The 16,947-nt window shown below is 46.9% G+C and overlaps 1 protein-coding gene across 3 annotated transcripts in view; it reads left to right on the top strand.

Annotated features, from left to right (window-relative positions):
• EFR3B (EFR3 homolog B) overlaps positions 1–16,947 on the top strand; it is an 88,075-nt gene that overhangs the window by 36,654 nt on the left and 34,474 nt on the right. For all 3 annotated transcript variants that reach the window (XM_029232233.1, XM_029232231.1, XM_029232232.1), the window contains exons 2-4: positions 646–722; positions 1,749–1,876; positions 10,539–10,689. In XM_029232233.1, coding sequence (XP_029088066.1) covers positions 646–722; positions 1,749–1,876; positions 10,539–10,689 — 356 coding nt within the window. The remainder of the gene's footprint in view (positions 1–645; positions 723–1,748; positions 1,877–10,538; positions 10,690–16,947) is intronic.

The raw sequence follows: 16,947 nt of genomic DNA, 5'->3' as shown, positions 1-16,947 counted from the left end.
GAGTGTGTGCGTGCGTGTGGGTGTACACACGTGTGCACACGTGTGTGTGGGGAGTATGTGAGTGTGTGTGTGACAGTGAGTGGGTATGGGTGTGTGACAGTGTGTGTGGGAGTGTGGGGGTGTGTGAGAGTGGGTGTGGGGGGGTGTGGGAGTGTGTGTGGGAGGGAGTGTGGGAGTGTGTGTGACAGTGAGTGTGGGTGTGGGGGAGTGTGTGAGAGTGAGTGTGGGGGTGTGTGGAGGGAGTGTGAGTGTGTGTGGCAGTGAGTGTGCGTGGGAGTGTGAGTGTGGGTGTGGGGGAGAGTGTGAGAGTGGGGGTGTGTGGTGTGAGTGGGTGTGAGTGTGTGCGTGCGTGTGGGTGTACACACGTGTGCACACGTGTGTGTTCTATGGCCTGGCTTCCTGAACAGGTGCTGGTCTGCTGGCACCTATGCCTGATTTCCAAGCAAAGACACCCAGCGGAAAAGGCAGACGTCTTGGAGTGGGGCTGGGGCTGGGGAAGCAGTGGGAAGGACCGAGGCCCTGGCGCTCTAAGGGAGGGACCCTTCTGTTTCCAGCCTGGGTCTGGTTTCTCACAAACGGCCCAACCTTGTCCCCTCGGCCTAACCAGGAGGCTTAGCTCCCCGGTGCTTCTTGTTGCCCTTGCAGGTGTATGTGGCTGCTGCGGTGCCCTGCGCCCCAGGTACAAAAGGCTGGTGGACAACATCTTCCCTGAGGATCCCGAGGTGGGTCTCGTCTCCTACCGCCAGCATGCCTCTCACCACCTTACCCCATCCAGGGCCCTGGGGGCTGCTGCAAGGGAGGGCAGGCCCCGGGACTCACTCAGACACACCGAAACCCCGGCCACGGCCCCATCGGTGACCAGAGGCAGCTGGGAGCCTGAAGAATGAGGAGCTTTGGACCGTTCTGCAGGCAGGATCCGTAGAGGGCTCTGGAAGTGTGTCTCGGTGTGCTCGGTGCTTCTGGCCACTGCTCAGCATTCTCTTCACTCATGTCTCTCTGGGTGATAGTTCCTTGAGCCGCTAACTCAGAATGGTACTATTTCGCTGTTGTCAGGTGTGAGCATTTCCCTTCTTGGGTTTTGGCTCTGGAGCTCGTGTCCTCTCCACACTCCCTCTGGTATCTGCCAGGTGTCAAGTGGGCACAGGGGACACCTGGGTTCTTGGTTTCCAAGCTGCCACTCTACGGTCAGGCTTCATTATGGGTTATGTGGTTTCGGAAAGGGTCTGATGTACTTGACTTCTTCCCTGGAAATCAATGACCTCTTCCTGATAGGCAGTGGAGGGCCACATTTCCAACATCCTCTGGACAATTCCCTGAAAGCTGCAGAGCTGCCTTCTTCCTGTTCACTTCTCGATGTTGGATATCCAATATGTTTTAATTCTGCATTGCTTTCATTGAAGACTTGTCATCCATTCATATACACACATATACACACACACATATATACCTTCATGTACGTACACATATACATATGTAAATACATATAGTGTACACGTGCACACACATATGTACATTTATATCACTGACTATTTTTGCTTATAGCTAGCACACTTTGGGTGAAGTTGTGAGTTCCTGGAGAGCAGGGTCTATGTTTTAATCATCTCTAGATCCCCAAAACCCACATGTGTGTGTCGCATACATTATAGGCACTCTGGTAAGTGTTGATTAAGTTGAATGACCATTTACCTTTAGACTTGAAGTCTTCTAGCCATCGCATGGCCACAGTGAGGAAGATCTGTCTTTTACAGGATGGCCTGGTGAAGACCAACATGGAGAAGCTGACCTTCTACGCCCTGTCAGCTCCAGAAAAGCTCGATCGCATTGGCGCCTACCTCTCTGAGAGGCTCATCCGTGATGTGGGTCGTCATCGATATGGGTAAGTAGTATGGGAGGGTGGAGAGAGATTTGCAGAAATTATATATTTTCAGGGCAAAACATAGGGTCCTTTTATTTATTTATTTTTGGCTGCACTGGGTCTTCGTTGCTGTGCATGGGCTTTCTCTAGTTGCTGCGAGCAGGAGCTACTCTTCGTTGCGGTGCGTGAGCTTCTCATTGTGATGGCTTCTCTTGTTTCGGAACGCAGGCTCTAGGTGCACGGGCTTCAGTAGTTGTGGCACGGAGGCTCAGTAGTTGTGGCTCGCGGGCTCTAGAGCGCAGGCTCAGTAGTTGTGGCGCACGGGCTTAGTTGCTCTGCGGCACGTGGGATCTTCCCGGACCAGGGATGGAACCTGTGTCTCCTGCATTGGCAGGCGGGTTCTTAACCTCTGCGCCACCAGGGAAGTCCCAGGGTCCTTTTAAGAAATGTTAATAGACCGGATTGTTGAACAGCCTGAGAAAATGGGGACTGGGAGTGAGGAGTGGGTTCCCTGTGCTTTTCCAAAGGTAAAATGTGATGCTCTTTTCAAGATTTGGGAAGAAGGGGCTGTTGGCTTCCTAGGAGCACCTCTGTTAGCCTCCATTTACCCCCGTGTCTCTATCCAGAAGCCCTCACACACCATTAAACCCAGAATGTGCCGTTACTCTCACCAAACCCACCCTGCCTCATTCAGCTTACTCTCTTAAAAAGCAAGGAGGGACTTCCCTGGTGGTCCAGTGGTTAAGATGCCACCCTACCACCGCAGGGGGCACGGATTCCATCCCTGGTGGGGGAACTAGTAGTTGTGGCATGTGGGCTCAGTAGTTGTGGCTCGCAAGCTCTAGAGCGCAGGCTCGTTGTGGCGCATGGGCTTGTGGCGCATGGGCTTAGTTGCTCCACTAGATGTGGGACCTTCCCAGACCAGGGCTCAAACCCGTGTCGCCTGCATTGGCAGGCGGATTCTTAACCACTGTGCCACCAGGGAAGTCCCTGATCAATAGATTAAACAGCCAAATAGGTAGATTGAAATACTTAGCTACTACCTTCACTTATCAAATTGTTTTCTTTTTAAAAGTATATATAATTTCCAGTGTTAACCCAGGGATGGCAAAATGAGAGGCATTTTCATACTTTTCTAGAATGAGTACAAATTGGTTGAAGCTTTCTAGAAAGTAATTTTGAAATATATGTCAAGAGCTTCAAAACCACTTATGCCCTTTGATCCAGTAATTCCATTTCTATTCATCTGTCCCACCATATCAGTCTTATATATAATCTAACTTTACACACAGAGATGTTCATTATGGTAATTTTTATAATACTGAAAAGATGGAAGTAACTTAAATGCCCAACTAGAGGAGAATAGTAAATTATGGTGTTTATCGCTTCAGGAACGTTACCTAGTCAATAAAAATGGTGTTTATAAACATACTTTCCATATAATATGGAAAATGCCATAAGTAAATGAAAAATAGAATATATACTTATATACACAGTATTTAAATCAAGTTAAAAACAATAACAAATCTCAATGCCTGGAAAATACAGTAAAAATAAATATGCCAAAATATTGAGTACTCTTAATATTTTGTGAACAATGTGGCTGGGGTTTTTGGTTTCTATCTACATTTTTGTGTTTCCTAAATATTCTCTATTGAGCATGTATTACTTCCTGAAATGAAAAAAGTCAACGGCAGGACATACCATGTTTGTTACGCTACCATCATGCCACAATCTGGAGTGGGGCTGGATGTAAAGAGAGCTCTAAGATGTCCCTGGTGGCATGGCTGTTGGAGCAAAGGGAAGGGTAGATCTAGGGCAGTTGTTCCTAAGTCCCATTGGTTCTGTTCTCTATGAAGCCTTTTATGTCCATCCTCTACTTTCCTCTGCTCCTACCTTTCTCCTGATGCAGGCTCCGGATTATGGCAGTGGCCTTGAAAATTGTCTCCCCCCTTCCCATCTTTCCTGTACTGGCCCTTCCAGATCAACACTATGATCTTCAAAACACAGACCAAGCTATACTTTCCTGGCTTCTTTAGTGTACAATCTAAGGTCTCGGCTTGATTTCTGGGCTCCTCCATTACCTGCCCCCAACTTGCCTTTAACCCAGCCACACCTGCCACAGCTGCTCTAAACCCATTCCAGATGGACTAGCTGACGATCCCCCCCTGGCTTTCTGGCCTCTGAGCCTTTGCAGTGATCTCTCCCCTGGACCCTCTTTCCCACCCTACGACCATCCATCAGCCCCATCACCCTCCAAGGTCCCTTCCTCCTGGTGAGGAAGGTGGAGTGAGAACCAGAGTGTAAAGATCTGCATTGTGCTGACAGTGTATAGAGGTCCACACCTCCACGGGACCCACCAGCCACGCTTACATCAAGCTATCCCCGGTATAAAAGCAAGACCGGAAACAATTCATTTCTATGGTCCCTTTCTATAATAAAATTAGGTTACACGCTCAGTAAAAAGGGCATGAATATAATGAACGTGCTGATTATATAAATCGCCTTGACATATTATAAAGCAGGCTCAAGCAAGTAAAAATGACTTTATCCTAGACCGAACCTGAAACTAATATGCAAGCAATACCATTAAACATTTAATACTAATTTTTCCTGCCCTCTCTGCAGTGATGGTTCTCTGAGTAAAAATGTCCTGTAGCCAGCAGAGCCACTCAGAAACATTCCACTGCCCTTAGAACTGCAACTCAAAATTGGTATCGTTCTGTTAAAAATAGCCATCGCAGCATCTAAGTATTTAAAGCCTTGACGGCCTCTCTGGGGGCTCTAATCATAAACATTTGGAGAAGAAAAATCTGTTAGATCTGTACTCCCGTTCTCTCTCCTCTCCCTCCCCGTCTTTCCTTACCCAATGCCACATCCATCGTCATTGTCCTAATCACTGGTGGCAGGTTTGGAAGAGTGAAATATTTACCTGCAGACAGTCTGAGGAGCTGTCTCCCTACCACCATGCAGGTGTCTGTGTTTATGGTTTGACCATGTGGACGTGAACCTTGGGTGTTGGACCCAGTGGCAGATCCACCCTCCTCTGCTCGTATGTGTTTAGCATCAAGGGTGATAACCAAACGTGGGCAGAGAGAGGATAAGGTACAAATTTCAAGGTATTGCTACTCAGTGTGCGCCATAATGGGCAGTGATGCAGAGCAGCAAAAAGTGAGAATTCTTCATATTTTTCTCCTTCCAGTTCAGCCCAACTGCTAGAACACCCCTAGAAACTGGAGAGCAAGGGTGGTAACGGCAGTGCTGGGTGAGATTCAGGGTCAGCTGACAATGACCGTGGAGCAATGACCACGTTCAGAAGGCCACATTAGAATCTGTCAGGTTCCCCAGTGCCTGGAGGATGGAGACGCCCATGCCAAAGAGGGGTGGGCTACTCCCTGAGGAGCCTGACCCTGGAGCTGAGCTGGTGGGGCTCCCGAGAGATACTCTGTCCCCAGAAGGACCCTGAACCTGGTTGGAGGACGGAGCTGACCCTTCAGACAGAGATGTCACAGATTCCTACTAGATGACGAGTTGATCCTTCCCTCCCTTGGCTGAGGTCAACCCCTACTTCTGCCTGCTAAAACCCAGAAGTTTCTGTCCAGCAGTGGGGACATGACTAAATACATTCAGACTGCCCAGAATAAGAGGTTCTTTGTCAAGGCTCTTTGAGTGATTCTTGGGCAATGACTGGCCCTGCTAACGCCGCCCCCTCTCTCTGCGTGCTGGTTCCCATCTCTGACCCTAGGTCTGCTTTCCTCTGCAACTAAGTCTGGTTCTCAGACTTTGACTGCCAGTTCCCCCTTTCCTGGAGGCTCCTAAGCCCACTCCTGACTGAGTGAAAGGTGTTCAAGCAGAAGCAGCTGCCCGTTCTGGAATTCAATTCAAGGTATTTCCTGCCTCACTCCTAAGCACCAGGCCCCCCCTGTGTATTTTCCTCACTTGTTATAACTCACCTTCTGCTTTGGTTGGCCCATGACTCTGAGTTCCTGTTGTTATAACCTGCTGAGTAGCCTCTCCTGACCTCACTTGCTGCCTGTGAACCCCAGTCCATCCAGATCCCCTGAGTTCTGCCTTCTTCACCTACTGGGAAGCCCTACTAGTGGATCCAAGATCCTTGGTCATCGCCTGCTACTGTGGTCCATGCCCTACTCTTGCCTCTCCCTTGGGCCCCTGTGGTGGGCTAGTTCTCACCAGCTCCTTTCTTCCCCATCCTGTTCCAACTACCCAGTCAGGCCAGTTTCTCAGACCTATTACTACACTGGACTCCTTTCAGGATACCAAGCCCAGAGCAGATCTCTGCTGAGACTAACCTATTTGGCCCCAGTCCTGTTGAGTGGACATTACCCTGAGAAGCCCGTGCTCTTTGAAAGTATAGACTTAATGGATAAGATGTACCCAGGAAGGTTATGATAAGATAGGACCAGTGCAGCGAGCAGGAGGTTCCAAAGCCCATTGACTTCTAATCTTCTAAGATACTTTGAAAAGTTCAAGTTCGCAATTATAATCCTTCCATCCTTAGTGTTGGGATCAAAGATGGGGATTGAAGGAGTGTGTATTCAGAGAACTAGGCCTTAAACTTTTTTACTTTTCTGTTTCACTTCTACCATCATTTTCACTTTCCATCAAAATTTCCTCTCTTGGTCAGTAGCCAATTTTTTTTTTTTTTTTTTTTTTCTGGCTAGCAAAGGATGGTTTTCCTTATCAGGATTTTCTGGGAATTTTTTTACAGGAAAGGGAAAAGCAGCAATCTAAGCTCTGGGGTTTGGGAGGCCTTCTGGTTTCTTCTCTTGCCAAACCCAACCCCGCCCCTTCCTTTCCCTCATTTAAACTCTATAAAATAATGGTGAAAGCCTTCATGCAGAAGGATGCTGGGATGATTCATAGAAGAAGAGAATTCCATGCTGCCTGCTCCCATTTCCCATCCGCCATGTTTGGTTGCCAGAATGTGTCCAGGTTTCTCCGCGGGGAAAACCTGTCCCTTTGGAAGGGCCCCGGCCCAGGCTGCTTCCCCAACCCTGCAGGAATCAGTCTGCTTCACGGCCTATACAGTGGACCCGGAACATGCCAGGCCTGGGTCTGCAAGGCACGACAGGTATCCTGAACTGTGGCTGTGACATCCTGTGAAGGGCAAGGCTATCGAGGACTGGCGGGCCCTCCAGAGCATGAGAAAACGTGGCTGCAGTTCACCAAACGAGCCCAAACACCCAATGCTGCCTTTGTATTTGAAAGACACTCTGTAGATAAGAGCATGACCAGATCCATTTGTGAATGTGCCCAGAGACAGCTATTTAATGATATTTAATAACATTAAACAATAATAATAGCTGACTCAGTTCATATAAATAAAAGAAATAAACATTTTACAAAAGTGAGAAGGAAAATTTCAGAGTAGAGAGGCTGTTTTACTTACGGTTGTTTGGTAAAGAAGTTAGGGCAAGGGTACTGAAGAAATGGTGACTGATGTCTTTAAAAAAGGACATTTAGAAAACGTCATGACTGCTGTTACTTTCATACACATGGATTTGCAAAGCTGGCTTATGTGTGAGGCAGTTCAGATGCACAGTGTCTGAAACTGAGTGGCTGCCACGAGAGCTTTGTGGAGCTTTGTGTTGTGGTTTTGTAGTATCTTCAGAAATCATCCTATAGTCATGCTTCCTGTGCATTCTTTTTATTTAACCAAACTCTGTTTTAAAACAAAGACTAGCTAATCAAGAGTTTTGTACTATCTGCCTAACCTTCAAAGAGATATGATTTGGATCAAAACATAAAGAAAAAATCTTTTAATTCATCCCCTATTACATACACGGCATATAAACCTGACACTAGGCAGCTTCTTTTTTTTTTTTTTGGCTGCTTCGGGTCTTAGTTGTGGCACACGGGATCTTTGTTGTGGCACACTGGGTCTTTTGTTGTGGCGCGTGGGCTCAGTAGTTGCAGCGTGAGGGCTTAGTTGCCTGCAGTACGTGGGATCTTAGTTCCCCGACCAGGGATCAAACCAGGGTGCCCTGCATTGGAAGGCGGATTCTGAACCACTGGACCACCAGGGAAGTCCCTCTAGGCTGCTTCTTAAAGAGAGGCCTTCTGCTACTTGCTTTGACTTAGAGGCATCAGCCTGACTCCTTAGCACCCAGGTAGGTTTGGAGTTCTCTTCTCACTCTACCTTGCCTGCATTTTGTTTGTATCAGGAAGTACTTCCTGTGTTCCACATGGCTCTATGAGTAGAGGGGTCACCACCCTGTAATGGGCACATGGCCACACTCGGAGTACATGGAGTCTGCCTGATCTCCCCTCTTGCAGGATGGAGTCATGTTCAGCCCTTACTTCTCTCTCCTGTGAGGGCAGTCACTTGAGTTGCTTTGGATCGCTCAGGATTCACTTTTATTTGTGCCCTCAGGTTTCTAAAGCACTCCTAAACCTGATTATCAGATACTTGTGTTATTTAGGGTATAAAGAGACTTGAAAATACAGTGGCTCCAGCAATATGGAAATATGTTTTCTCTCTCATGCAATAGTCCAGTCTGGGTTGGTGGGCTCCGCCCATGAAGTCATCCGGGGCTTTCACCTCTGGCCATCTATTTGCTGCCACTCTGCAGCCAGCAGGAAGAGGGAAGAGAGGACCCGGAGGACAATCCTGTCTTTCAAGCAAGCAATGCTGACGTTGCTCACATCACTCCCTCTCATTTTAATGGCAACATGTAAGTCACGTGGCCTCACCTAGCAGCAGGAGAGGCTGGGAAATGTTCCCAGTGAGCAGCCACAGCTCAGCTAAACTTCTAAATGACTAGTGAAAAGGGCAAAAATAGATTCCAGGGGAGACATTTAGCATTCTGCCCTAGACACCTAACTCCTTAACGAAAACTGTAAAGATTTTAACCAGAATAGTTTTGCAGAGTCTCCCTTATTAGAAGTTAAAAGATAACCTTTTTCTATGAATGTCTGCCTTGCTTTCTTTTTTTTTTTTTTTTTTTTGCGGTACGCAGGCCTCTCACTGTTGTGGCCTCTCCCGTGGCGGAGGGCAGGCTCAGCGGCCACGGCTCACGGGCCCAGCCGCTCCGCGGCATGTGGGATCTTCCTGGACCGGGGCACAAACCCGCATCCCCTGCATGGGCAGGCGGACTCTCAACCACTGCGCCACCAGGGAAGCCCTGCCTTGCTTTCTTTAGAATGCAAATGCTTGGTATGTAGGGGATGTATCTTTCATGATGTGCCTTACCTGACCAAATGCTCATTATGTCACTATCGTGGAACAAATGTTGGGTTTGAGCTTAGATGTGTATTCCTGATTCTCAGTAGGAATTTGATTTGTGACCTTTTTCTTGGGATTTAAGAGAGGCATTGAAGAAGACAGTAACTGGGGTTTGTCCTGCAAAGGCTAGTCTGGAAAGGACTGGGCATTTCAACTTTTTATTTTATTTTATTTTTCTGGCCGCGCTGCAAGGCTTGTGGGAGTCTTAGTTCCCCAACCAGGGATTGATCCCGGGCCATCAGCAGTGAAAGCGCAGAGTCCTAACCACTGGATCACCAGGGAATTCCCAGGATTGGGTATTTTTAGCATGGAGAAGAGAGGAACATGGTAAATGAGATTGTTGTTTCCATGTGGTTGAAGGGCTGGCAGGTAGGAGAAGGTTCAACTCTCTTTTTTGCTGCTTCTAAAAGTAGAATTGTGAATAAAGGATAGAGGTTATTAGGGTTTGCTTGAAATATAAAGAGGTGTTCATTTGGTTGTCAAAAAATGGGATGGGCAGCTCTTCACCAATGGATGTCGTGCGTTCCTAGTTTGTGAAAGTATTCACTCGGGTTTTAGTCTTTAGAATAATTAAGTGGTTAGAGACTTAGAATTGACACAGAGCACCTGCTGCATAAGGAGAAAAGAATTTTCATTCTGTGTCTGTCTTATTCTCCATGAGGTAAAAATGCTTCCTGGGCAAGCTGAGTGTCATCCAAACATGGTAACACTGTCAACCGTATTGTTTGAGTAGTACTTCATTATAGAACTTCTGAGGTCTTCAACTACAAAAATTGCAATTTTATGTTCCTTAACATTTGCAGTTGGCTGGTCCTCAGGCCCATTTCAGATTCTTCATAAACTTTCTTCATTAAGTTCTTTGCTTCCTCCCCACTAGAGCCTCTTTCCTTCTTTGGAACCCTCGTGGGATGTCATTTTTTTGGTAACATTTCTTATTTTCCCTTTAGAGGAGATATCTGTGTATTTATCTTATCCCTCCCACTCTAGGCTCTTTAAGTTAAAGGACTTCTTCATCCTTACACCCCCGCACTGACAAGGACAGTGTCAACAAACACGTCTTGACTTTGATGAGTAATTCTCTGACCTCACTGGGTTTGAGTTCAGAAGCTGCTCTTCTGGGCATCAGTTCTTTCTGCTTGTATTTCCTCATGAAATGGTGTACCTTGTCTGTCCTCAAGTTCTTCATGTGTAAAATAAGGGGCTGGATGAATTCATCTCTAGGCTCCCTTCCAGCTCTGCCTCATTCTGCTTCTCAGGGCTGGGCTGGAGTGAGCACTTGCTGGAACAACTGTCCAGTCGTCAGCAACCTGGGGGAGAGCTGCATTAGCTGGGTGCTGCCCAGGTGATCACTGCACTGCCATCTAGATTGCCCCAGCCATGCAGTGGGGGCGGAACAGGCGCGAGGCTGAGTGATGGCAATGATGCTGCTTTCCCCAGGTACGTGTGCATCGCTATGGAGGCGCTGGACCAGCTGCTCATGGCCTGTCACTGCCAGAGCATCAACCTCTTCGTGGAGAGTTTCCTCAAGATGGTGGCCAAGCTGCTTGAGTCTGAGAAGCCCAACCTGCAGATCCTTGGCACCAACTCGGTAAGGAGGCCCAAGGGGCTTTGCAAGTGGGAATGGTGGGGAGGGGGTGTAGAACCTCTGGGTCAGCATTGTTATGATCCATTCCTATTTGGTTTCTGATTTTTCCCTTAAATAAGTTTAGGTGAGGCCCCAATAGATGTAAAAATAGAAAGGGAGGTATTTCTTTGAGAGCAGGGGGTGCCCAGTGCCCTCAGAGCTTGGCCCCTGACTCCATGGGGCATACTTTGAAAGCTGTCCAGGTTGTGCTTCTTTCGAAGACAGAGTAAACGGATGTTCACAGGACAGAGGGATCAGATAAGTGGGAAGATCACAGGGAAGCAGGAAACAGGGCTTCTGGCTTAGTTCTGCCCTTTCCTAGCTGGGTAACCTCGAGCGGGTTATCTTTCATGAGCCTGGCTTCTCATTGATACCCTGAGTGGATTGAACTCAGTCCAAGCTTTGTAATGTAACTGGTCTCAGTCCAAGTGCCTGCTATCATGAGGGCTTATAGTTTTGGGAGAGAAGAGCTATCAGAGGTGTCAAGAACTCCCAGCTTTGCATGTATCTAACATACTTGAATATCCCGCTTGTTCTCTTCCATTTCTTGCTGTCTCTCTATTCCTTCCCCTTCAGGGAATACTTTCAGCTCCAGGTCTTCAAGCAGCTTGGTATTAAAAGCCCTGACATGCAACTATTTTACAAATATCACCAGGAAAAAAAAAATAAGTTTAAGGTTTGTCTTCTTAGCCTTCCCAGCCTGACTTTTCTGAGTGTTTATTGCGCAGGTCACAGCTGCTTTTCTGTTCTACTTAGGTTGATTTAACCAGAAGATAGTCTTTCAACTCTTCTTTCAAAGACCAAAACTAACAACCTATTCCCCTCTTTCCTCTCTCTGTGAGCCAGCTGCCTTTGACAAATTACATATACAGTAGCTGAGGGTAAATTCTTTTGTCATGTTGCCCTGGCAACAGCTTCAGTTACTGTTTCACTTGCCCTGTTTAAGATAACTATAGTCTAGAAGAGAACATGTACATGGAAACTAAACCAGTCATCAATGCATCCAGAGGGTATCTCCCCAGGGGTCGGCGGGGGAGACATAGAAGCATGTGGCTGTCAGCGCTAGCATTCCCTACAGCACATCCTGGCCCAGGGTAGGCATTTTGTTAGCTACAGGCTTGAAAATTCAGAATCCTGCCAATTCCTAGATTCCCCATCACAGTGAATCACAGTATTAGCAAGAAAGCAGTTGACTAATGATTACCGTACTGCAGACAATGGAGATTATGTAAGGAGAGGTGATTATAAGAAAGTTGAGTCAGATAATTGCAATAGATTCAGAGTTCAGCTTCAGAGGCAGGCTTTGCTGGCGGTGTCCCTCAACCAGATGCTCTTTCCAGCTCTCTAAGCCTGGGACCTCCTCTCTCTTTCTTTCTTCATCCTTAATGGATCTTTATCCAGCTTGTACTTGACCACCCCAAGGATTGAAGCTACGGTAAAACTTGTCAGCAAAAAGTCTGGTTTTGCTAATACCGTTCCTGCACATCATATGCAGTAAAGTATAATTTTTTAAATTTAAGTGTTGCTTTCAGGTCTTTAATGAGAATATCTGAACTTGGGATGACAGTGAGAGACCAGGAAAGTCAGGGGATGAGGGGGAGCCAGAGCCAGCTAAGCTCAATTATTTGCTTAGGGATTGGCTTCTGCATACCTGCCTTATTGCCTGAGAGGTCCAAATGTGTGTCTCAGGGACAGTGCAATGACCATGTGCCCTGACTTTCTGAGGTCACTCTGTGAGGATAAACTGAAAATATTAAATCTGAGACTACCGAGGTCCTTCACATAAACAATCTAATATATTAGCCTAGTGTAAATAATAAAATTATTATGAAGGATCACGGATTTAAAGTTTGTACTTTCATCCCTACCTCACAACATATATAAAAATTAACTCAAAGTAGATTAAAGACCTAAATGTAAGAGCTAAACCTATAGATTAGAAGAAATATAGGGGTGTATCTTTATGATCTTGAATTTGGCAATGGATTCTTAGATACGACAATAAAAACAAAAGGAGCAAAAGAAAATATAGATAATTTGACTTCTTCAAAATTAAAAACTTTTGTGCATCAGAGGACACTGTCAGGAAAGTGAAAAGACAACCACCAAATGGGGGAAAATATTTACAAGTTGTGTATCTGATAAGGGTCCAGTGACCAGAATATATGAAAAACTCTTACAGCTCAACAGCAAAAAGAAAACCCAATTAAAGTGGGCAAAGGACTTGAATAGACATTCAAGAAGAAGATACACAAATGGCCAACAAGCACATGAAATGATGCTCAGCATCACTAATCGTTAAGGAAATGCAAGTCAAAAAAAACCCACAGTGAGATACCTCTTCACACCCACCAGGATGGCTATATTATTAAAAATCCTATAAAATGACATGTTGGTGAGGATGTGTAGAAATTGGAACCCTTGTACGTTGCTAGCAGAGATGTAAAATGGTGTAGTCACTGCGGAAAACAGTTGAGTGGTTCCTCCGAAAGTTAAACATATAGAATTACCATATGACTCAGCAGTTCTCTCTAGGTATATACCAAAAAGAACGGAAAATGGATACTCAAGTAAATACTTGTACACCAACGTTCATAGCAGCACTGCTCACAGTAGCCAAAAGGCGGAAACAACCCCGAAGGTCACATGTTATATTTCCGTTTAGCTGAGATATCCAGAATAGGTGAGTCCATAAAGACAGAAAGCAGGTTAGTGTTTGCCAGAGTCTGGGAGGGAGAGGAACGGAAAGTGACCGATTAATGACCAAGAGGTGGGTTTCCTTTGGGGGTTTGCTTTAGTTGCAAAACATTGTGAATGTGTTGAATGCCACTGAATTGTGCACTGTAAAAAGGTTCATTTTATGTTTTGTGAACTTTACCTGAGTTTTTAAAAATTGCTCTTTCGGGCTTCCCTGGTGGCGCAGTGGTTGAGAGTCCGCCTGCTGAGGCGGGGGACGCGGGTTTGTGCCCTGGTCTGGGAGGATCCCACGTGCCGCGGAGCGGTTGGGCCCGTGAGCCATGGCCGCTGAGCCTGTGCGTCCGGAGCCTGTGCTCCGCGACGGGAGAGGCCACAACAGTGAGAGGCCCGCGTACCACACACACACACACACAAAAAAATTGGTCCAAATAAAAATTTCCCTAATAGTCCTCACACTGTCTTGTATTGCTGTCTTTCCCATCAGGATTCAGTAAAGATCATGTGTTTACTTTGTTTTCTGTGTCCCTTATGTCTCTTAACCAGTCCCAACCCCTCTCCTGCCCCTCTTTGTTTTTCATGATATTGACCAGGTCACCACTTTGCAGAATGCCCCACAGTCTGGGTTTGTCTGATTATTTCCTTGTGGTGTCCTTTGTTTTGCTCTCCTGTCTCTTATACTTCCTGCAGACTAGAATTAGACTTGAAGGTTTGACTGGATGCGGTTAAATACTTTGAGGCATAACACTTCACGGGGAGTGCTGGGTCCTGCACTGAGCATCCCAAAAGGACCACAAGTGTCTGGTGCCCCACTTTTATGGATGCTAAGTGCCATCCCAGGTTAGGGTAGTGACAGCTGGCTCTCTCCATTGTAAAAGTACTTTTTTGTCTTTGCAGTTAGAAATCTGTGGAAACCACGCAAATAACCCATTCCTCACTCATTTTTCAGCTGAAGTTTCTATCTCTGGTGGCATTTCTCCCCGTTGATTGCACCTTCTTCATACTCCCTTGACCTCCTGGCCCTGTCATCCCAGCTCTTCCCACCTGGCCCACCCTTCTGCATTTCTATGGTGGGCTGAATAATGGTCCCCCAAGTATGTCCACATCCTAATGCCTGTAACCTGTGAATGTTACCTTACATGACAAAAGGGACTTTGAAGATATGATTAAGTTAAGGATCTTGAGATAAGGAGATTATCCTGGGTTATCCAGGTGGACCCCATGTACTCACAAAGACCTTCATAAGAGGGAAGCAGGAGGATCAGACTCAGACAGAAGATGAGACAGAGAGGAAGAGATTTGAAGATGCTCCTCTGATGGCCATGAAGATGGAGGAAGGGGGCCAGGAGCCAAAGGATGTAGGTGGCTTCTGGAAGCTAGAAAGGCCAAGGAAACAGATGCTTCTCTGGAAGCGTCCAGAAGGAATGCAACCCTGCAGACCCATTTTAGACTTCTGATCTCCAGAACTGCAAGGTAATACATTTGTGTTGTTTTAGGCCACTAAATCGTGGTGATTTATTATGGCAGCAATAGGAAACTAATAGAGTTTCCTTCATTGATTCTTTTTCTCCATGTCCCCATGAAATGTCTGTGGTCTCCAAGGTTGCTGCTCTGTCCTCTTCTCACTCTATATGCTCCCTCTGGACAATTTTATCAACTCTTGTGGTTGCAACTTGTTATCTATGGACTAGAAATTCTCTCATCTTCCACACCACGACAGAAGTCAGCACTGCTGGAGACCAGCAGCCTAGAAGTGGGTTCCATGAAGGGAGGTCAGGGCAGAACTGTGATGCCAGTGGAAGAGCTCAGGTCACGGGGGTCAGCGCCAGCAAATGATGGGGATCTTAGAGCAGAGGCAGCCAGTGCTTCCCTAGGTCCGTGCTTCCCAAGTGCAGGCCTTGGAGGCTGGCTAGCACGTGGGACTACTTGGGAGCAGAGTGATCACCTTCTCGGGCAGTGAGACTGGGCTTTCCCAGGAGTTTTTAAAACCACAGTCAGTTTTGCAAAGAATCTTGAAGGAGGAAAGATGTAATATGGATAGACAGGGGAGGATGTCCTAGGTCTAGGGAATCACTACGCCCAGGTTGGCAGGCGATTTGCAGGGCACGATCATGTCACAGTAGGACTGTTCCTCTGGCTTTAGGGAAGACTGCTCCCGGGAGTTGCTATAAACAAGAGCAGTTGGGAGAACGGGGTAGGGGGTGTTAAAGTCAAAACCATGTGGTTTACAAGGTCTTTTGCAGCTAGGGTTCATCTTAGTGCAACAGAACAACCGTTCCCATTTTTCCTTATGTAGGTTAACACAACGAAAAGGCCTGCAGTCCTACCATGAAAGAGTTGGGGTTCTCTCTATGCCCAGTATTTTATTTTTTGGCCGTGCTGAGCGGCACATGGGATCTTAGTTCCCCGACCAGGTATCGAACCTGCGGCCCCTGCAGTGGCAGTGTGGAGTCTTAACCACTGGACCACCAGGGAATCCCTCTGCCCAGTATTTTACACTGTGGTTCTATTGTTGATGGCAGGGAGTTGGGTTCAGAATGCCCATCTACAGAAGAGAGAAAGGCTGACTTCTGCTTCGAGAGACTTGGCTAGTGCTGAAGTGAGGCCAACCAGCTCAGCTTCTTCTCCAGACCCAGGGAGAGCTGGTTTTGCAATGTCAATATTTGGAGCTTGCTTTCTCTCTATTGACCCAGCCCCTTAGTAACTCTCAGTTTTCACACAACCGTGTCTCCTTCCTGCTTGTGCCAGAGGGTTGGTAATCTCATCCAGCAAACTTGGCACCCTTTGTTGTATATGAAGAGCTGAAACTTTGGTCTTGGAAGGGTGACCCTAGTGGTGCCCTTGGCCTTTGAGGTGTCACATCTTCACAGTCTCCAGTTTGTTGCTGTGGAGACCTTCCTCTTCATTGCAATATCTTAAAAAAATAAAACAAAAAAAACCCCACCTTTATTCTTTCACAATCTTGTGCATTAGGCAAGTAGCATTTTAACAAAAGCCACTTGTAAAGTATGACCTAACGATGGTAGGGGTGAAGCAGCCAGGAAGTTCCTGCTGTATCAAGTGTTTAAAACATCAGTGAGTCACACAGGTAAATGGGCCCAGTGAAAACGTATGGAGTGTTGACAGCAAGCCAGAAATCCACTGGGGGAAAAATGAGGTGATAACTGTTCACTCTGATGGGCTGGTCATACCAAGCCTATGAGGCAGCTGCTCTTGCTGGCCCCATTGTACAGATGGGGTGACCGAAGCATGGGGAGCTTCAGAAACGTGCCTCCTATCAGCCTCCTACCAAGTGGGAGGTGGGATTCAGAAATGCATTCTGGCTCCAAACCCCTTCTCATAATCCTAACGCTCTTCTGCCTCTAATAGGAGGGATGAAGGCTCTATTTTATTTTATTTTATTTTATTTTTTTGCGGTACGCGGGCCTCTCACTGTTGTGGCCTCTCCTGTTGCAGAGCACAGGCTCCGGACGCACAGGCCCAGCGGCCATGGCTCACGGGCCCAGCCGCTCCGCGGCATGTGGGATC

Source organism: Monodon monoceros, unplaced genomic scaffold (genome assembly GCF_005190385.1).
Source record: "Monodon monoceros isolate NGI ecotype Baffin Bay Population unplaced genomic scaffold, NGI_Narwhal_1 Super_Scaffold_19, whole genome shotgun sequence".
Classification (NCBI taxonomy): Eukaryota; Metazoa; Chordata; class Mammalia; order Artiodactyla; family Monodontidae; genus Monodon; species Monodon monoceros.
The sequence above is the reverse complement of the archived record's forward strand: the minus strand, read 5'-3'. Positions and strand labels throughout refer to the sequence as shown.